We start from the raw sequence: 22,085 nt of genomic DNA on the forward strand, positions 1-22,085 counted from the left end.
TTATATCTGTTTTTGTCAGTAACAACATGAGGTTAACTATTTGCTGTTTAAAAGTATCTGTAAAATACTTTTTTATTTTCTTCTTTCAGAAGTGAAACCAACTTGCATATTTAACAGCATGGAATATTATGATGGAGACATGTTTCGAATGGATGCGTGTCGATTTTGTCGATGCCAGGGTGGAGTCTCTATTTGTTTCTCTGCCCAGTGTGGTGAGCTACACTGTGACAGGTACTATGTGCCAGAAGGGGAGTGCTGCCCAGTGTGTGAAGGTACAGTATCTTTTTAATTTTGTTTGCTTTTAATTCTAATTTTTTTATTTGTCTCTCCAGTGGAATTGAGCAAACAAGGGCTTTTGTTCTTACAAAGTTTGTAGATACCTCCTTAATTCAATTTATTTCTACATTTTTACTGTGGCTGAGTGTGCTGTTTTGTTCTTTACAGTGCTTCTCCGACATTGATATCTGCCCTTTCTATACAGAGCTGTTTGGCTTTCCTTTCCCTTCTGCATTAGAACTTCCTTAAACATGGTTAGGTGTGAGGGGATTTTTGGGGGGCCTTCCTCACAAAGGACATAAAAAGCTGTTTCTAATTTCTGCACTAAGCATTTGGACAGACATCACCAGAGCAACAGTTGTGTCCATGAGACACATTTCCATTTCTTTGCAACCTGCTTTTTTTTTTGCGGTTCAGCTACAGCAATTCACCCACCTTCTCTTTTCTACAATTACAGCAAAAAAAAATGAATCTGATTTCAGGTTTTTTCTCTTCCTTCTTTGCCCCACTGACAATCTTCTTCTCTGCTTGAGAGGCCTACAGTCCTCCTAAAGAGGTCTCTGTGTGAAATTCCATGTTGGCCCTCTTGCTTATATTAGAAAGTATTGGAGGCGACTTCTGCCAGAATGCAACCAGGATTCCAGCAGAATAACATGGCACTGGTGTTCTACCCCTGGATCTTGCCCCAGGGGGGTTCACATTATTGCTACCACATAGCCAAAGGGCTGTGAAGCACTCTTAATCCCTTTGTTTAAATGTGCATTTAGGAATAGATTCTCAATAAGTGAAATCAGCTGAAAATCTCATAAATCCTCCTCCTCAGAGGAGAATCTAATAATTAAAAAAGAATGTTCTGATCCCTTTCTTAACAACCTAAATTGACAAGGTAAGTCTTCTAAATGGACAGAATATATACTTAACAGTCCACCCATTCTTGCTTTTCTAGTTGTTGAAGAGGTGACATTTTTTTTTCTATCTGCTCTTCTTCTGTTGTTTCTTTCATGACTGATTTTTAAGGTGATTCATTGTTTCCTACTAATGTTTAGTTGATGATCAAAATATAAAGCTTTCTTCTTTTCTGTAAGAATTCTAAAATGGCAAATGACAAATTCGATGTGAATCATGTAGTACAGGCACAAAACCTTCTTGTCTTAAATCCAGGAGGAATTCTTTCTCAAAGTCCTGTAGGATATATCAGCATTAGGATATGTAATTTGCTGGACTCAGTTTACAGCTTTAAACACTACTGACCTTTTAAGGATAGCAGGAACTTTGTGCTTTGAGTTGCATAGAAGATTATTGCAAATAGCACAAGTCTTATATGGCTTTCCTGTGCTTTCTCTGTATTCCTCTGTTAATCAGAATATTGTATATAAGTTGAATGATAACATTTACTTCATTTGTTTCTGTATGATTTGATTTTTGTCTAGGACAAAATAGTTATTTACAGATGCAAGGTAATCCTAAAACACGGAAGCTGCAAGGTTAAGAGTTGTGGGAACATTTTAATTTTCGCAAACATCTGATTTTTGGCTTAACCCATTTTACTAAAATATCACTACAGTTCAGGATGGGGTAGAATTTGTGAGCAGTTCCACTCCAAATATTCCAGTGTGTCATAAAGTGCCTTATAATAAGGCAACAGCTACTAGCACTGCTATGGGTTTTATCTATGCTCAAAAGGCATTGCCATTCTTCCAGAGGGGAGTGATGAAACTTCAGAGAAATAATCCAGGTTTCATTCAGTCCTATTTTTCCTTTAGATATGACATCTTAACTCTCCCAAATCCTTTAAACTTAACACTCTTGGAAAATTAACTTAAGAGTAAATAATTTGTGCTTATTTGATATCTGCTAAAAAATCTTTTCAGTTTTATCTATTGTTCTTAATATATTAAATTTGCTTTATTGTGTAATTTGTGTTATAACTTGCTTTGAAAACTTTACCTAGTTATTGTCCATCCTGAGATACTTAATGTTTAAGCCTGACAGTTATCTTTTTATGGGCCACCATGATAAGTTGTATACATTCACATAATGTATATATTCTTTTTACTAGTAGTATTAGCATAAAGTTGCATTTCTGGAGTAATACTATTTCTGAAGAGTAAAAGCTGCTTTTGTTTCAAGTCATGGATTTGCCTATAGAAAATTCCATTATTTAACTGCATGAAACTTGAAATCTTACATAAGTATGTTCCCTAAAATTACATTATTTAAATACTGAAATCTTCATTTGATTGCTAACACATAAGTGGGTCTTGTGACTTTCAAGGGGAAAAAACTTCAACTGAAATGAAATTGAAAACTGAGCCAGATTGTCTGTTCAGAAAAACTAGTATATCTCCAAAACTGTGATGAGGTGTAGCTTAAGGCAATCTTCTTGTTCCAGCAAGAAATGTGCCAGAGGTCTCATCTTTGCTCGTAGTATAAAGTAGTGATACAGTGCTGACACAAGTCATTCCAATGGCTCATTTAGGTGTTTTCAGTTTCCTTCAGAAAGCTGGAACAAAAAAGGAATCAGTAGATCTAAGATCCATCTTGGTCCGAAGAACAAAACATTAAGCCTTGTTCTCTTCCAACTCCTCTCATTTCAGACCCACTTTATCCAGTAAATAACCCTGCTGGCTGTTATGCCAATGGTCAGATCCAAGCTCACGGAGACCGCTGGCGAGAGGATGACTGCACTTTCTGCCAGTGCATCAATGGAGATCCACACTGCGTTGCAACAGCATGTGGGCAGAGCTGTCTAAACCCTGTTAAAGTCCCCGGGGAGTGCTGCCCAGTGTGTGAAGGTAAGATTGGTATTTCCTCTTATTTTGCTTTGGTCTGTCGTGACTGCTTCTTACCTGGTGATTCTCAGTTTACTTTAAAATTCTGATGGATTGAAGTAGATGGTACAGCATTGCCTGGTGATTGAATAAACTACTGAGGGCAGAAAACATCAGCATCATTTAACTACACCTGTATGTGGCCATCCCTGATACTGTTTTGGCCCAAAAGAATGTATTAGGGGATTGTTGAAGATCAGCAGTATTCACTAGTGTTGCTCTGAGCTTTGCTTATAGATTATTAATAAATATAGGAGAAGTTAGGAGATCAATATTTTCATTGGTTGGTATTACTGTTAATTACTCCTAGTTTCTTCTTCATCAGTGTCACTTAGTTGAAGCTAAAAACCTTCTGCACAACATAGTTTGTTATTGGACATAATTATTTCAGAGAAACTTATAAAAGGTGATATTATCTGTGAGATAGATTAATTTTTAAAGTTTAAAATTATACTGTCATTCATTTGTGGAAGTACATGTATATGGTATAACTCACTGTTTAATCTAGAGCCATCTTCACAGTATACAAACATTCCTGGGTGCCCAGAGAGCTGCTACTTAAGTTTTTGCTGTTCCATCACTGGTAAAACAAAATTATTTTTGTGTATCTGCATGTGTCTCAGGGCCCTTCTTGTTTTGCAGTAACCATCCAGGTAAGTTCACTGGGATACTTTTTTAGGATGAATTTGATTACCATAAGGTTTTTTTTACAGGAGCTCTTTAATTCCAAAATTCACATCATGAGGTATGAAGAAGATATCTGATAATGTGTGATTCTTCATGAGTGCTGAATCAGAATAGTTATTAAATAGTAGTTCTTCAGCAGAAATTTGGTGATTAAGGGGAAGAAGTTGAATATGGATTAATAGGGCCTTGAGAAGGCAAACACTACACCGGAGTTTGCAAAACCTGAAGTAATCATTTTTGCTCTTTTCTGTGGGAAAGTATGTCCCTGGCTGACATAGTAGACCCTTGGTTCTTCTCTGTGCATTGTTCCTATGATAAGGATGGAAGCTGGAAAGAGTTGAAGAGCCATGAGCACAGTCCAAAATTTGCAAAACATGTCCTAGGAAGACAGACTGAGTGAAAATTGGGTTGGTGTAGCTTAAAATGAATTGATGAAGTCAGAGTGACAAGATAGCAGTCCGCATGAGCCTAAAAGGTTGTTGCAAAGAAAAAGGTGGGACAAGAATGGAATTGCATTACAAGAGGGAAGATGTGCTTCAGATAAGGCAGAAAGTTGTTGAAGAAAACAAAATTCCTCAGGTGGCATGTCATGACTAAGGTTGTCTTTTTGATGTGTTCAGGGCATGGCAGTTGTATTTTCAGCCTCAGTGAAGAGAGATTTGTTCAGGAAATTGCTTACATAACTGAAAGCAGTAATAGTAAGTCACGTGTAGCTTTCAGTGTTTATGCAAGTGATGGCTGTGGCTCACCAATGTATAGCTCAATATAGAATTGCTTTTCTTTTTTAACTAAACATCAAAGGGACCAAAACCCTTTTGGCAAGACATCTTGTTAGGATATGTCACTTCTTGCCAGCTATCAGACACAGCAATGACCATGATCTTTGCAAGGGGTGTATTGATAAAAGCCTGATGTATGAGGCAGGGGCTGGCTGCTTTGAGGTGGCTGTTTTCACAGGGAGAGAGACAGAAAGCAAGGGTCACAGAAAAGGCAATGAAGCTGGAGACAGAGGCACATTGAAGCAGTTTGGTGTGGAGGGGAGCAGCTTCCTTCATCACTGGGTCAATCCCCAAACCCAAGCTCTTCAGTTAACACAGCTTTTTAAGGCAAGCACATCCTTTCACTGGTGAGAACTGGGAAAAGCAGGTCCATCTCATTCTGTGGATCCAACACAAGGAATTAGTTTTAAGCTTCTGATGGATGCTTCTATATAGCTTCTATAGCTGCTGTAATGATATTGGTCCTTTGGGATTTGCCTCTGTTTGTTTAATCTATTATCTATTTAGTTTGTTTTCTCTTTCTTTGTTTAATAGACTGTCTTCATTAAGAGCCAAGGCTTAGGTAATCAGACTGGCCCTCTATATTTTCCCCATGGCATTAGAGCCAATGCACAAGAAAGTCTCAGAAAGAACATGGTTCTACAGATTTAATGAAGACAGACAGCTAGGCAGAGAGGAGAAAGTGGTTTTTCAAGTGCCAAAAGGGACTGCAAAATTTTGCTATGTGCTCACACTTCTTTTGGCTCAGATGTTCTTCCCAGGGGCTGGTCTGGGTTCCTGTTGTCTTGGAGCTGACCAGATCCATTAGCAATCATCTGCAGGTAGCACTGCTGCATACAGAGCTGCTTGCTTCTGTGCTGGGTTAACAACTGTTTACTTTCTAAATAGTATAGCAATAGCAATTTCTTTTTTAATGAATTTTACCAAAAAAAAGGGGAATATAGCATATGAATATATAATAACATATGAATAATACTAAATAAGCTACAGTAATAGAAATAATCAGGTTTCCCTCAGGCCATCTGCATCTGTGGACAGCCATCTGCAAATAGGAATAATAGCTGTGTTCACGGCAAGTAAATATTGGGTAATATAATATGAAAATACCTAAATTTTTTCCTTTTTTTCTTTTTTTTTTTAATAAATACAGATGTTCAGTACTGGCATTTGTGCCAAAAATGTGCCCCATAGGAAAGTTTATGGATGCTTCTGTTCCCTTGCATCTCCCAGAGGCTCAGGGTATTCATAGGGAAAGCTAATACGCAGTAATTGGCTATCTCATGATATGTCCTTCTGCGTGAGAGCCCTCAGGTACAGGTGGCAGGGTGCCAGCATAAGCCATGAATGAGAAATTAAGTGTTAAACAAAATCCCCTCAGAGGATTTTCATGAATAAGGCCCACATTACTTTGCTGTCATTATGGCTGACACTTTATCTTTACAAAAAGAAATTAACATTTTCATCAATAAAGGGCTCCAAACTCTAGCTGAGCTGTAATTCAGTTCAGTTCCTTTAGCGTGTCCAGCACTTCATTAAGTAAAAACAAGCAGCAGGCTCCAGTGAAAAGAAATTTGATTCATTCAGAATGAAGTCAGTGGTAGTGAGCAGTGCTCACTGACACAGGATTTGGGCCCAGGGTTCTCCTTAAAGCATGAAGTATAACTTATTTTTCGGCAGCAGCGCTGTAGCTCTCAAACCAGCCTTTTCATCAAAGTCAATTAGGGGTTGCAAATGCCAAGCTATAGAGAATTGGGCTTACTTTTGCCAGATCATGATTTACTATAGTGATTCTAGACAAGACAGCTGAGCTCATTGAACCACACCATCCAGACTATAATGAAACTCACTGCCAATGAAAGTCAATGAAGACTATGCTGCTATGAAATAACATTTTCATGGGTTTCAGTGATTCAATGTTGAGTTCAGTGGAAGACTGCTGAAAGAATAAATAACCAAAGAATCCTAATGAATATATACATCAATGCAGCTAAGGATGTCTCACTTAAAAAGAACCTCATGGATCCTCTAATTCTTTTCAGTGCCTTCATTCATAGTGCTTTCATCTGTGCATTCATAGATTTGCCCCAGATGTACACTAATTTAGTGTTTGCTCTGTCTTCACTGACTAACAATAACTGAATGGCCTTCTTAATGTATTTGGACATTTCTTGATAGGCTTAATTGATTTTGCTTTAGCAAAGGTGGTTCTCTCTTAGTCTTATTCCACCTAAAATTGTCAAAAAAAATTCTTACAAGCATTAAAATAGATTTGAAGACTCTGTAAGTCTGCTAAACTGAAAACTGAAAGAATTGATTACAGCAGAAAAAAGGTTTAACTTCACATCTTGGGAGTAGAAAGTATGTATTTTGATTGCATTGCTGCAAGAAAGATACACACACACCCATGCACCTTTGGTTCATTGGGGTCTTCTTCATATTGCAGCAATAAAAAGTCTTTCATTATAATCGTTATTTTGAAGGAAAAATCCATATTTTAGTAGTTCCAGATTGACAGTATGAATAAAATCTGAGACAAAAGGCTGCTGAACTGAACTATGTGTTTGGAAGCATTAATGAATGTATTTTCAGAGTTACTTGTGACATTAGAAAATTGTACCATCTCCAGTCCTTGCATACATTTTATAAATTGTTATGTGATGCTGAATTGTTGAACCCTGATAGTTAACAGAGATAACTAAATGCTGGGGGAAAAATTTCCTGCAAGGCATTAGGTATTTCAAACCCCGGAAGGAAATTCTTCAGCCCAGGACTCGGGACTGATGTTTTTCATGTAATGAACTGGAGGGGCGGGGAAGGCTGGAATGCAAACTATGAGGATGGAAAACATTTAGTCACTCTTGGAATGATATGAATGTTTTTACAGGAAGCTTAAGTAAACACCCATGCTGCTGCTTAGTAGGCTGCAGTTAACTTTTTTGGACAGTAGACAAAATTCAAACAAGTATGCAGTCTCGAATGAAAGGCTGTTCAGCAGCACACCCTTCAGGACCAGTTTTTAGCCAGTTCTCACTTACAGCATTAGGTAAAAAGCTAGACTAGTGTTCAGTTTGGGGGTTTGTTGGGGTTTTTTTTGTTCTTTTTTTTGGTTTTATGGTAAATGCACTGATGCTGTATTTCTTTAAGTCAGTTGTTGCTGGTTTCACAGGTGGTTTGAAACAACTTAATTCTTTTAAAGGTAATCTGTGTTATAAAATACTACAGAAGAGGGAGCCATTTCACTTTCCCCAAACACGGGCATGTTCTTTATTATTCACATTGAAGGTCTTTTTCCTTGTTTAGAACATGATTTTGATGAATTTTTCTTTCCCCCCGCAGAAGAGCTTTTCATTTAATGCTCCAAATGAGATACTGAACATTCTAAAATCCTATTCTGTTCAGCTTATTCAGAAGAAATATTGTACATAAAAAAAAACCAAACAAAAACCTACTTAGAATGCAATAGTTGCTTCCCTACTTAAAAACAATTTTGTAAAACCATGATGTAGGTAGTTCCCTCACATGGTATTACTGAAAGTGTGAAACAAAACCTGTCTGGAGTTAAAATATTGCATTCCAAATGAAACAAAAAAGATTTGGCTTTCATGTAATAATAATAATAATAATAATAATAATAATAATAAAAATACCTTGCCAAGAGGTAAAGCATGGGTAATATATTAACTTAAAGGATTGTGTAATAAAAAAAGAGACTGATTAAATAGGGTTATGCATGCCACTAAATAATACTTCCCAGAGAATTGCTGTTAAAAACACCTGGAAGAAATTTTGCTTCCTGAATAAAAGCTAGTTTTTAAGTCATGAAATAGATTTCACAGAGATGGTGTTAGGCAAATGTACTTACATTGCAGGAGGAAGGTAGTCAGTCATTGGCTAAAGCATAGAGAAATCATCAGAAATTGAAATGTTTGTCTTTGGATTTCATTTCCTTGTTGAGGATCTATCAAGGATATTGCTGCTTTCACTGGAAATGTCCTGAGAATATGTGAAAGTGAAATTCATGAAGTCATGCAAGTTGGAAAGGACCACTAGAGATTTTCTAGTACTACCTCCTGATCAAAGCAGGTCCAGTGACACAAACCAAAACTGAGCACTCGGTGCTATCATAATATATGTGGCTTTGCAGTAGAGCAGATACATATAGTGCGTCTTTGTTTCCTGATATGAATTTGATGGCCAGAGTTCAGGTTGTGAAGAACTAAGAGTATGATTGGAACATGGGTATAATTATTCCTTCTGGTACAATGCTTATTAAGGATTTTTTTAGTTCTATTTTGTATAATTTTGATGTTAATTTTAATGACATCACCAAGAGAATGGGTTTAACACTCAGATAAACAGTAGAGGTCAACAAGGTTGCAATAAATTGTCTGATATTTTTCTCCTTGTTTTTATTTGTTTTCCAGGGCTTCATCAATCAGTGGTATATTTTAGTTTTGTTTTTTTTTTTTTGATAACTTCAACTGATCAAACTGTGTATATAATAAAATTCTAATCTGGAGAAACAAATTTTCCCTGAAACATGGGTGCATCAGTTTCTTTCCGTATCTGAATCCTTAGCTGAGCATTATCTTAGAACCTCAATATTTATCAAAGTATAACAAGATATATATATATATAAAGCACAGTACTTGACCAGATTGACCATCCTGTGTTCTTGTGTGTGTTTATACAGTAGTTCACATTTTTAACAGAAGAAAATGTCTGCTTTTTGTAATACAAGTTGTGTCACATCGCTCAGGAGAAGTGGGAGGTCTCAGAAATCAAAAAAGAGGGGACTGAGGATTGGTTTTGCTCATATTATGAAAGTATTCTGGATAGAAAAATACCAGTGAAAATAGTCCACCTTGACAATTTCTTTTCTTCTCTTTTTTTTTCCTTTTTTTACTGACAGCCGTTTTGTGTGTTGGTGTTGCTAATCTGTGTTCCTTAAGGACAAAGCCAGCTCCAGGCATTACTTGTATGTCACCATATTACCTTCTTTCTCTGTAAAAGCACAGTTCAGTTTCAAGCTGGAATCGATAAGATTCAGGGGTTTGATCACATAGTGTAGTATTTTTCAGTGGACTAGTTAGACTGATGGACCACCAGCAGCTGAAATACCCACTGTGGATTTTAAAATTGTTGTTTTTAAGTAAATGGTGGGGTAAAAAATTAATTCAGATAATTTTATTAACCTCTCAGCAAGTGAATTAATAATCTTCTGCACTAAAATTCATCATAGAAAGTATCAGGTTCAGAGATATATTGAAGCAAGGTGTACTAATAGGAATCTGCATTAACCTTATATAGAAGCACTTGACATCAGAAAAATCTGTGCTTTATTAAATAATCCATTGTTTTCATCCAGACTCTCTTCAGTCCCCTTCTCACTGTTTTCTTCTCTCTTTCTTTCTATGGTATAGTTGTATCGTTGATAAAGCACACAGGCAGAAACGTCACTCGTTTTTCCCACCCATTGTCTGTGCATTTGCGCACTGGATCTTTCTTCTGCCGTTTCTCCCAAGAGCAGCAGTGAAAGCCCAGTTCAGCTCATGCGGTGGGACATGCTTTTTCAAGCTTAGCTACAGCTTGCCTATTCAAATAGCCAGAAGTCTGGCATAGCAGAACTGGTTTTATTTGTTGAGTCTTGTCTAGTGAAGTGAAAAGGGCTGATTTTTTTTCCTGGCTGCATTTTTGCACATGTGGGGGCAGGGAATGAAATTTTTTCTTTTGTCCTCTACTTGCAGCTCATTGAGAAGCAGGCATGCATATAAAATTACTGTATCTCAGGGCTTACCTTTAGGGAGAGGAGGGAGAAAAAACAGATTTGTAAGATTGTCTGGAAATGCTGAGGATGCTGAAAGCAAGCCCAAAAAATGAAAAATAACAGAATAAAACACAATTAATAGGAGACTAACAAAACCCTTTCATATTAATAAAACAACAGTTTAATTTCATTCCTTGTATGAAATACCACATTATGGAGTGTATCAAGCACACAAAAAATTGTTAGGTGTGTCTAAGGCACAAAACACTGAGGTATAGTTTTGCAAGTCACTACAAAAATCATATAACAAATACCAACTCTATTTCCTAGATACTGAATTATACCTGCAATTAAAGGGAAATTATCTTGAGGAGTCAACTTCAGTGATGGGGGGTAAAACACAATCCTCTTTCTCTCTAGGTTTAGTTTACACCCAAGTGGATCAATGAATACTAACTAACCTGCATTTCAAATTTCAGTAAGGTTTTCTGGGGGTTTTTAAGCTGCACACTTTACCTCATGTTCTGCAGTCAGATGGTAAAGCTACAGCCTCCTTCAGATCTCGGGTTTGTGTTACTGTCTGTGAACTTTGCTTTGGATAGCATTAATGATTCATATTGTTTGTAGTGGTTTTAACTACCTGTGAGTATAAGCATTGCTTTGGCTTTTTTGTCATTTGGAGTGTAGGGTTTGGGCTGGCTGACCAGTAACCTGAATGTAGCTTTAGGGTAACTCTTGCATTCTGGTCTTTTGTTTAGGATATTTTCATTAGAGAATGGAGTGAGGTAGGAGAGAAGTTTTTCACAATGGTCACCAGATGCTAAAAATTGGTTTGATTGCAAAGCTAGTTTATATACTCAGAGGCCTAAACAGGTGGGATTAATGAAGTTTCTGGAATATATTATGTTATTGGTATATAGCAATATATTCATGATTCCTAAAATAATGGTTTGTTGAAGTTGCAAATGTTAAGTGTTAGACACAAATGTGATTTAGTCAGATAGTTTGCTCAATGAACTTGGAAACAAATACAAAAATTTCACTGAGCTTAAAAGAAGTTGGGTTTGGAAATCCATGGATTTTAAAATACATTGCTCATGGTTACTATTCTACACTACATGTGCAAACTCAGAGCTGTGAAATGAAGAATTCACAGAAATCCATCTTTTGACCTCCAACCTACTGATTTATATTAAACTCTTACAAAAAAGTGGGAAAATTCTAATTTAAATTAGAATAAATTTGAGGGGTCTAGGGAGACATGGATGCCATTACACAGACTTCCAGCTTGTATATGAACAAAGCTGTTTTATATATTTATAAAGTGTATTTCTACTTTCCTACAAAAATTATGCAAGCAGCAGAATTCGAATGTTACTTTGAAACTTTCAGCAAAGTGAGTAATCTGAACCATGACCTCTGAGATAAGTTTAAAGTTCTTTAACTTCACTGTAGTGTCTTTAATGTAGTTTTTTCCCTCCAAACTCTGGTTAGCTGACCTAATTTGAAAAGGATTAAATATGTTCATCGGCTGTATAAACTTGTCCTGGGTACAGCAGGGCTGGGGAGAGGCTGCGAAAGCTGAAAATTCTGAAAGACAATGAAAGCAGAAAAGCTCGTTCTTGTAATAGGATAATTTTCACTTGACTGGAAGGCATGGGTGCAAAGTCAACCTGCTGGACATTTAACCAACAGCCAGAGAAATCAGTATTTTCGTTAATAGCGTACACTTCTAAAAACTTAATCAATGTTGAGTAATATTTTACGCTTACTCTGACAGTAAAGACTAGCTGCCTGTAAGCAAGAATAGCAAAATCTGTGATTTGAGGATGAGACATGGCAAGAAGTGGCCACCTCCAGTCCATATAATTTCTCCATATTTTCACAATTTATCAATACATGTATTGATTTTTTTTAAATTTAATTTCCTCTAAGTCTTCATTTCTTGAAATGAAAAAACAGGATACACTCATACAATTGAAACGGCAAAATGAAAGTTCACGGTTCTTTAGAAGTCATGTATTTTTTATTTCCTGAGTGCTTTTTATAATGTTAATAATGCTCATAACTATAAATTCATTGGCTCTTCAGTGCCTGAGTTCTATGAAAAACACAAGCTAGACAAAATTAGTCTCACAGAGCAAAAATTCATTCAGAAAAGATAGATGTTTCTTTCCTTCTGTATCCTCTTTTATGATGTTAGTTTTGAGGTTCCTTGTTATTTCCGTGGGTCTTTGGATATTGTTTTATTCTAACAACTTTGTGTACTAGAACACGTTAATATCTCTGGCTGCCCAGTATATCAAAACAAATCTCATACTCCAACATATTTAAATGATGTCAAAAAATAAGTATTATACTTTTTATAAGTAACATCTAATTGGCAAGAATATCCTCAACTTAGAAAACATAATCTGGCACTGCAAAGTGTACTGTAAGAAGTGAGGTTTTCAATGAATAGACATATTAAATAGTTTCCAGAGATCTTTTACATGCAGTGAATCTTACATTCCCTTTCAGTATCCAGAGTCTCTTCTGCTATAAATTTCAGTAAAAGTGATCTTAGTCACACAGAGAACTATTTGACAACTGAGTCACGTCCTTTGATGTGCAGCTTGGTAGTATCAATCAATTGAGCTTCAGAAAAAGCTCTGTTCGGTTTCTGAAGCAAAAAAAAAGCTGCATGATGCTTTGGTGAAATACCTTTGGAGAAAAGTGGGCAAGATAAATATTTTACACTCAGTTTCAAACTGCATATGCAGGAAAGCTGATTTCATAGTGGTGGGGGGAAGGGGGAAAAGTAGTACCTCTTTCCACTTTCAATACTTCAAAAATTTACTGCAGCTTCATACTGTTCATGTTGAGTGTACATCACTTCAAAACAAGGTCTGTTTCTTGAATTCTTTCAGAAATACCAAGAATATTTATCAGAAATAAAATGAATTAAAACTATTCACTACTGCATTGTGCATGGATTTTTGTGAGCTTAATTAAAATATTCAAAGAATCTCAAATTTATTTATTTTTTTTTATCCCCAGAACCAACTTATATCACAATAGGTCCACCCACCTGTGAGGTTTTGGTGAACTGCACTTTGACTGAAAAAGACTGTATCTACAGCTTCAAGCTGGACCAAAATGGGTGTCGCATTTGTCAGTGCAAAACCAGTGAGTAAGCAAAAATACAGTGGCTTCTACCTCTTATATCAAGCTGTATGTAAAAATGCTAGTATGCTGGGGTTTTTCATTCATAATGTTGACTCTATGTTGTGTTAGTGTGTATGTGCTTTATGGCTGCTCATCTGTAAAGAACAGACTCCTGAATTCTGATATTGCTTCCGTGCTTAAAAGTGTTTGGAAGAGTAAGCGGAGTGTTGGACTTGAGGTAAAAAATTTTCCTTTGGGTAGAAAAGGTAATAATTTGGCACTTAATATTCATTCAGACTTTGAGAAGTCTCATTAGACTTCCACATTTTATTTTCTTCTGTGTATGTAAAGAGTTTCAAGAGCATCTAGGTTTCTGCACTTCCAAAACTCCTATTGCTAAATAGCCTATTTTCAACTTAGTTTTTTTCATCAAAACTGAGATTTTGAGGATAAATGTTTGAAAATTATGTACCTGGGGGTGGGTGTTTGTATATATACAAGCATATCCATATTTAAATTTGTTTCTATAACATATATCAATATATCTTCAGTTAACATTTATGTAGCTTTTAACATCTGTTTCTTCCCCAAGGAATATCATTGTGCCTTGTGAGAACTTTGTGTGTATCAGCAAAAATGTATTTTCTGTTTGCGTTTCCTGAAGAGTTCAATGTTTACAGAAGAAACATAAAGCAATATCAAGTTGGTTTTTGGAATAGGCCAACAAAGGACACCTGTGGAGTACTAGTCTCAGCTGCCAACCCAGCCTAGGACTGGATCTAAACTCTCATTTTTAATGTTATTGTATTTTGCAGCTTCCTTGTAGCATCTAAGTCTTCTACAACTAAAATATTACTGCATTCACTTCCTTTGATCTCAATCCACTATTCACAGACACTTACTAAACCAATATGATTAATTTAAGGGTCCTCGGTGGTAGAAACGGTGAAAATAAAACTCTTAATTGCTAGAAACTAAAGAGTTTTAGGATTGGATTAGTGTTTTGCTAAAGGAGCAAGAAAAGGGGAGTCCTGGCTTTTTTTTTTCCCCCATGGGGAAATGTGCATTTTTTATTTCCGTAATACATAAAACATCTCAATAAAAGTAAATATATGGTAAACAATCATTTATCATGGTAATACTGAAATAATACCTTTGATTAAAAGTTGTATTCATGGAAAGACATCTTTCCATAGATTACATCCAATCTATCACATACATGCCTTAGTTAGTCTTCCGAAGGACAAAATTAGAAATGTTTAGTTCTACTTTTACTGCTGCAATTTGATTTTCCTTCTCCTTATATTATTATTAATTTGACTGGGGAGTTAGACACAAACAAGATGGATATACATGGCAAATTTCATCATCTATACCTGTGCATGCAGTCTTCTCTTCCAGTTTGCTGCACAGAAGATACATCACTCCAAAGGATCATTTCTTTTATCCTGAATTACCAGACTGACATATGTACACATACCACATCCCAGAAAGTCTCTGTTCTTGCCTGGAGTATTTCTTATTAAATAGTGCTTAAGAACCCATTCAAGAGAATTCTTTTCTTGCCAGATTTCCTTGAAATTATTTTCATGGTACACTAGCAAACTGTCCAGAGCAAACTTAATAGTATCATTTATCTCTCTTTTTTTTTTTTTTCACTTAAATAATGTTACTAGTAGATTGCTTAAAAATCTCAGTCATTGAGCAAGCAGAAGCCTTTATTTTCTAAAGAAATTAAGAAAAATAACAGCTTGGAAGTCTTCATCATTCAGTGGTTATCAATCAGAATGACAGAAATTGAATTTTCCTGTCAAGTAATGTCTCTTGCTTGCAAGCCTCTGGACAAATGAGTGTGCAAGATATGAGGAGAAAGGAGGTTTAGGTCAAATATGCTGAAAATGTACTGCACTAATTCTCTGCTTTCTGAGATCCTATGTACTTTGATGTTTAGTTGCCTCTTGGCTCTCTTAGGAATGTGACAACATGTATTACCTTTAGCTCATGTTGACTCCTGTGGACTTTTGGGAGTATCTCTGCCTTTCTACTGCACCCGCTCGTTCTTTTGCTGGTCTGAGCTGCTCAGCAGAGCCAGAGTTAATGTGCCTGAATAAAGGAGGCCCCCTGCCCTCCATTACCATTTAAAGTCATCATATCCTATTTCTACTAATCTCTTTACAATAAAGTTTCATTTTTTTGCTAATTCTTCTTTAGATATCTCTGCTTTATTGTGATTTCAAGTTTATCAAGCCTGCTTCAAGACAGCTACAGAATGTGAAGGACAAAGAAAGCAAATAATAACATTTCTGGAATATAATATTAATAGAAGTAGTTTACTTGTCTTTTATCCTTTTTCCTGTTTTTTCAGTGAGTGCAAAAACATGCTGTAGCAGCATACAGTAAAAACGTATGTCCTGTAAAGTAAAATAAAATATTAAAAACATAACAAAGCCAGACTACAATTGTAAGAAAGGAGAGCAAAAAACTATAGTGAGTGAAAAGTGAACATAGATAGATATGGGAAGAAAGTTCCAATGAGTAGAGTTGGAACCAAAACCACAAATGATGAAGGAGAAAGTATCATCATGCTGACCAGAAATGTATAGAAGCCAAACTAGCACTATGTGACAATAAAAGGTAAAAAGTATAATCAAAGATTTAATAAGAACCACTGCAGAAGACCAAGAATACAACTAAAACAAGTAGGAAAAACTTGAAATACATTATCAAAAAGAAAGGAATCAACCAAAAGAAAAAGATTATATAAGATGATACAAGAACAAAAAAAAACAAACAAAAAAGAAAGTATATAAGAAAATACTGTTGTTTATAGTGTGCAGCAATTGTTTTTTTCATGTCCAGGGCCTTGCTTAGACTAGTTCTCTTCCTAGGGAGAACTGGAGTGATTAAAATCTTTAGGAGGAGGAGTACCTTGGGATAAGTCTTTGTGGGAGACCAGTGATTGGCTATTTCTGAGATAGTGTTCCTGTTGCTCCAAGGAGGACTAACAGGCACATTGAATAATGCCTGCTGATTACAGTAACAGAGGATTTAAAATCTGGTAGTTGCTGCTGGATGCTAAGTCATTCTTCAGTGAGAGTCTGCAGTGAGGGCCTTGTCTGTTCCCTGTATTAGATTAATGGAAAAGAAAAACCCTTTAAAATCAATCCTGTGACTGAGACTACAGTGTTTTACCCCAAATGAAATGAATTGAAGGACTCTTCAGGGTATAACTCTGAGCATATATGACTTTAGTATTTTTTTAACCTTTCAAATCTTACTAAAGTTGAAGTGGAGCACTGCTGTCAATTTTAAAAATTCTTTGCTTCATTTAGAAGTCTTACCTTTGCAGTTACAAGATGCAACTGTCATCTGGTTTCATTAATTCCAGACCATTTATGGAGAGTTGCAATTGTAGAAGGCTGAGATGAGTTGTTTTCCCTGCAGGTTGTAATGCATCATCATCCACTTCGTGCCATGGTCTCTTTTGTCTGTCAAAATATTCAATCACTATTCAAAAATTAGAACTCTTGGTATATTATATGTTTGCACAGTTCTCTAGAGATGAAACCACCCCTTCCCCAAAACACATTCTATCAATATATACGGAATTTTTTTTTCCTTTGGAGTGTTGATATCTTTTCCTTAACTGAGAAGAAAATATTTTCTACTGTGGAGTTAAAAAGGAGGTGGTATCATTCACTCTTTACTAGCAAGCACCTGAGGCATGGACTTTGGGTTAGTTGTGGAGACATTCAAAGGTAGGACAGGAGCGTTTGAGATAAATTAGGTAGGTGCAACTACAGGGTGTCTATAAATAGCAACAATTAGGGCTCTGAAAAAGTGTATAAAGTGATGACTGGAAAAAGCCGAAGAAAAGCTTTGCAGGGACTGTTAATGAGAGAACATACCTCAGCTCCTCTTTTCCATGTGTTAATCCTTTAATAAATAGAGTTTGGGATGGGTTTTTTAACCTTTCACTATTCTAGCCAAATTTTGAGTATTTCATCCCTGTATTCCAGTAAATAATCCATACTCAGACATGTTCTAAGCACTTAAAATCCCTCAGTGTTAACTTCATCCATTTAAATAAACATGTTTTATGTTTATTTTTATATCAAACTAAGGTGAGACAAATAACTGCACACTAATCACACAATATGTACACTTCAGACACTGCAAAATTACTGGAAATATTAAAATAAAATATAAATTATGTAAGACTTTTCTATTTTATTGCCAATTATTTTCCAATGTTACTTTGATTTAGCAACAAATACCACAGAAAATAAAATTATAAAATAAATCATAGTCCAGGTAGTCTCCCTTAGTGCAAGGAGAGTGCATCTTGGATTTTTTGAATAATTTTGTAGACAGAAAAAGGATCTTACTCTTCTGCAGTAATGTGAAAGGGAATAGCTATTCCATATGAGACCTCAGCTAATGAAATACAGTTGTGGAAAATTTGGAATGAAGCATGTTTACTAAAAATTTAAGACTTAGATCAGGAAAAAGTACATATTCCAAGTAGAACAGAAATATTAACTCTAAGTATGCATGTGCAGGATAGTGGGAGTGCTCCCTGAAGAGGATGGAATTACAATGAACTATGCATGCCAAACAAATATTATCGCTCTTCTCGCTGGAATAAAAGTCTTTGGCAGGATCTCTGAAAATGACAATACATTGGGTTTAGTAATGCTTTAGTACAATAGGAGGGGATAAGAACTTCACTTGACTTATGAGGGAAGAAAAAGAAAAAACAAAACCAATGTGCTGGAAGCTTGATCATTCTTCAGTAATTCCACCGTTGAGATATCACTGCTACAATTCCATTTTCATGAATTCAAGTGTTATATGTGAATCCTAGAGTTGTTTAGGGCAAGTATCCAAGCCATTAATTTGCTTCAATGGACTCATGAGATGATTTTTTTAAACAGGGTTTTCTAGCATCAAAGCCCAGTCCCTTCATTTTTATCCAGCTTTTGTGAATCGTGAGTTAATTCTAACAGCAGGAGGGAGGGTTAGTGTGGATCTGTGGAGGCAATATATTCAGAGAATTCCAGTTACTGATAAGTAACCTAGTTTTCTCCTTCATAAATTTGCCTCCCCAGATCCCCACCCCTGAAGATTAACCAGCAGTAGCAATCCACACCGAGAGGACGGCTGAGGAGTGCTTAATTATAAAGGTACTGTGAAACAGTTCTCCTGATATGATCTAGCCTCAGCGTCAAGAAAATAATGCTGGTAAAGGTATGTAGCTAGCTTTGTGTAGCCACAGTACAAATTTTCAGAGATGGACACCAACCTAAGCCAAGTGGAACTACTTCTCACATATCTATTAATATTCTCTGGCAGTATTTTTTCATCTCTGAATTAGAGGACTAAAAACAAATAAAAAAAAAAACTGAAAGTTTTTAAACGTAGAATGCATTTTCAAAAGTTTTTGGAAAGAGATGAATTTCAGCCTTTGCAGTACAAATATCAGTGTGTCCATATGTAAAATAATATATTGGAGAAACATAAATGTCCCAGTTTAACCACTTACAGCTTTTTATATACCATACATACATTGAAAGAAAGTAAGTCTTTTCTTTTAAGAGCTGGAATTACAATCAACCTATTAGAAGTTCAAACAGAGGACATTTTTTAGAGCTAAACATGCAATTCATGGAATTGATTTTTTTTTTTACTTTTTGGTTTGTTTTTTGGGCAATATTTTATAACACTCCAAATATTCAAAGGTGTGAGCAGAGGACGTGACAGGCTAAAATCACAAATAAATCATGCATGCAATGGCTTGAAATTAGGCAAGGTCTTATGATTCCTTTTGAGATAAATTGCCTCTGAGATACCATATCTGAGAAGAAGAGGTTGCATTTTATCTGAAATATTCCACTGCTAAGTGAATTATCCCACATGCAAAGATTGCTAACATTGCATACGATGGGACAAAATGTTGTTAATGTCTTCTTTGCGGGGTCAGCCCTGGACTAGAGTAGGTCAAATCAGTATATCAGCTGCTCTTGCATGCTGATTTTTAAACATATTTTTCTTTCCTTCAGCAGACAGGGACTTGGTTTTACAGATACTGAACAGCCTTTCAAAAGAAGAGTTGATGTTAGTGTTGACAGTAAGATACTTAGTGGAAAAGAGTTTTAAAACACCACATAGTTCATGTGTATCATGCTGTGTAGAGCCTCACCATATCTTGATTAATCATCTGTTCCTAAGACAAGACAGTCTTCTACAGAAAAGGTTGTCCCATCCCCATGTCCCAGATTCCCCTTAAACATGCTCTTTTGAAAAATATTTGTTTTAATATATGTGTATGAAAGTGTCTGTAAGCAGGTGAAGAAAGTAGGGGAAATAAATCACTATATTTAAAAGGAGTTTAGGGCCAATGGTGACCAGGCTTAAAACCCTTGCCAGTATCTGTTTGTTTGTTTGTTAATAATGTTTTTTTTCTGAAGACCCATTCATCTTCAGCTGTTCTTTCTGCTTGTATTTTTTGCAGCAGCATTATATTAAATTGATCTGAATTAATCCAATAATTTGAAATTTTCATATTCAAGTCAGCATATAACATGTTAAATTTTTACAAACAGTAGAACAAAGTATTTGCTAGAACTACAGTCTTTATAGGGCTCAAAGTCTATAAGCGGTAGCTTTTGCCAGTATAGTGAGGACTAGAGAAGACTGTGAATTACCAACTGGATTTGTTGTTGTTGGACATTTGCATTTGTGGTTTCACATGGCAAAGAAAACTATATGATTGTGTTGTATGGGCTGGTTTCAAAGCTTTAAGTATTCAGTGCATGTTTGTCCTCAAGTAAGCATTAGTTCCTAGCAGGAGACTATTTAATAATGTCATTGGTTAAGGACAAACAGCCTTTCTGTGTTTATTGTTGTAGCCTTCTACTGTATATAATTCCTTCAGCATTTTATGTCATATTTCACACTAAAAAGCCAAGTATTTGTGGTAAAAATACAGTTCTATTAACCTGAGACATTCAGGAACACATTCATCTTTTTCTCATGTCATGTCTCATCAGTATCGTTCTGAGATCAGCCAATATCCTGTGTCTGAACTCTGTTGCATAAATCCTTGTTTATTCCCTATGGATGGCACAACCTTGTATGTTTTCAGTTATTACATTTCAACCCAATAATATTTGATCCACATAAGCCCTCCTACTACCTTGTTTAGACAGGTTGTTTTCTGTATTGGAAGTACCTCATTGACATTTCATGTTTCATAAGGAAAATTAATGGACATGTTTCTGCTCATTATGTAGAACTCTACTCTCCAGCCAGATGTTTCCCTGAGCAGCACAATGAGAGACATTTTCCCTTTAATTGATTTCCTGTTCATCATTTTGTGTCTGTTTTAGTCTTCTTCCTCCTATCAAACCATCAGTTCAGCTCCCAAGGTGATGTCACTATAACTAATCAGTCAGGAAAAAATAAATAGCTTGTACTGTGTGATCAGAAGCTTGATGCCATTCTGTTAGAGTTGAAGTGATGTGCAAGTGTGTAATGCAGTTCTGCCAGACTCTGAACAGGAGTTTTCTTCTGTATTAGCTTATAAAATGTTTCCTATCCCCTCATTTCAGCCTGTCCTTATACACTTTTGAAGCAGTTGTTAGGCCGGTTAGGGCTGAATCTCTTCTCCGCAAATACATTCCATTATTTGGGATTCAGTTTGCTTACGAATTTTACCTAAGCAGAGTTGGAAAACACCCTCAAATGAGCAACCCCTAACATTTTGCCATAATAAATTTCCTCAGTTCGCTGCAGTTGACTTTCATGAGCTATATCTCCTTGTTCTTTAGTATTTGACACTGGAAAGGCAAAGTCTTAGCAGAAAATCTGGTTTTACTTACGCTTTCGTAATAAATCTGTGATTATTTTAGTAATGATTAAAGCTATAGGTACAGCTATAGAAAGATTTTCTGGATGACAGTTGTGTATACTGAATTTGATCCACATTTGAATATTCAAGTTTGCAATCTTTTTCTCTTTTTCTTCTTTCTCTGGTAGCTACATTCTGCTTTGTGACATTGATGGTTCACTTCATTTTCCGGAAAAAATACCCGGCTTAAAATGCTGGGCTAGGCTTTTCAACAGGCCTGTGCCGCAAACATAAGCTGTGTATGTGTACCACATGGTATTTCATTTTGAAACTACCTGTAGTTGTCATGTTTTTAATAATGTTTCAGTAGGAAAAATTTAGATGGTTTGATATAAAGCTGACCAGAATTCCCTTTCTGATTTTCATGTCACTAAATTTCTTCATAGTGATTTTTTTTCAAAAACTATTTAAAATCTATTTCTACAGCTTGTACTCTCATGCTATCACAAATTTAAGTGTGCTAACATATTAATTTCATTAACAACCATCTTCTCTGAAACATATTTTTTACCATCTTATTAGAAAGACTGTCAGCAGAGGTCTATGGAGATTATTCTGATTACCTCATGTAGCATTGACATAACACTAGTAATGCCATATGTGAACAGTTGTCTGCATTGACTTCAACAAACTTTCCCTTTAGGTTTGACATAGCCAGAAATTTCACGCTTTTTCATTTATTCTCC

At 35.9% G+C, this 22,085-nt stretch overlaps 1 protein-coding gene across 1 annotated transcript in view; it reads left to right on the forward strand.

Moving 5' to 3' along the window:
* Positions 1 to 22,085, forward strand: part of CRIM1 (cysteine rich transmembrane BMP regulator 1) — a 174,395-nt gene that overhangs the window by 122,010 nt on the left and 30,300 nt on the right. The window contains exons 6-8 of the mRNA XM_071575406.1: positions 90 to 272; positions 2,874 to 3,071; positions 13,380 to 13,508. Of these exons, the coding sequence (XP_071431507.1) occupies positions 90 to 272; positions 2,874 to 3,071; positions 13,380 to 13,508 (510 nt within the window). The remainder of the gene's footprint in view (positions 1 to 89; positions 273 to 2,873; positions 3,072 to 13,379; positions 13,509 to 22,085) is intronic.

The sequence above is a fragment of the Pithys albifrons genome, chromosome 2, assembly GCF_047495875.1.
Source record: "Pithys albifrons albifrons isolate INPA30051 chromosome 2, PitAlb_v1, whole genome shotgun sequence".
Lineage (NCBI taxonomy): Eukaryota > Metazoa > Chordata > Aves > Passeriformes > Thamnophilidae > Pithys > Pithys albifrons.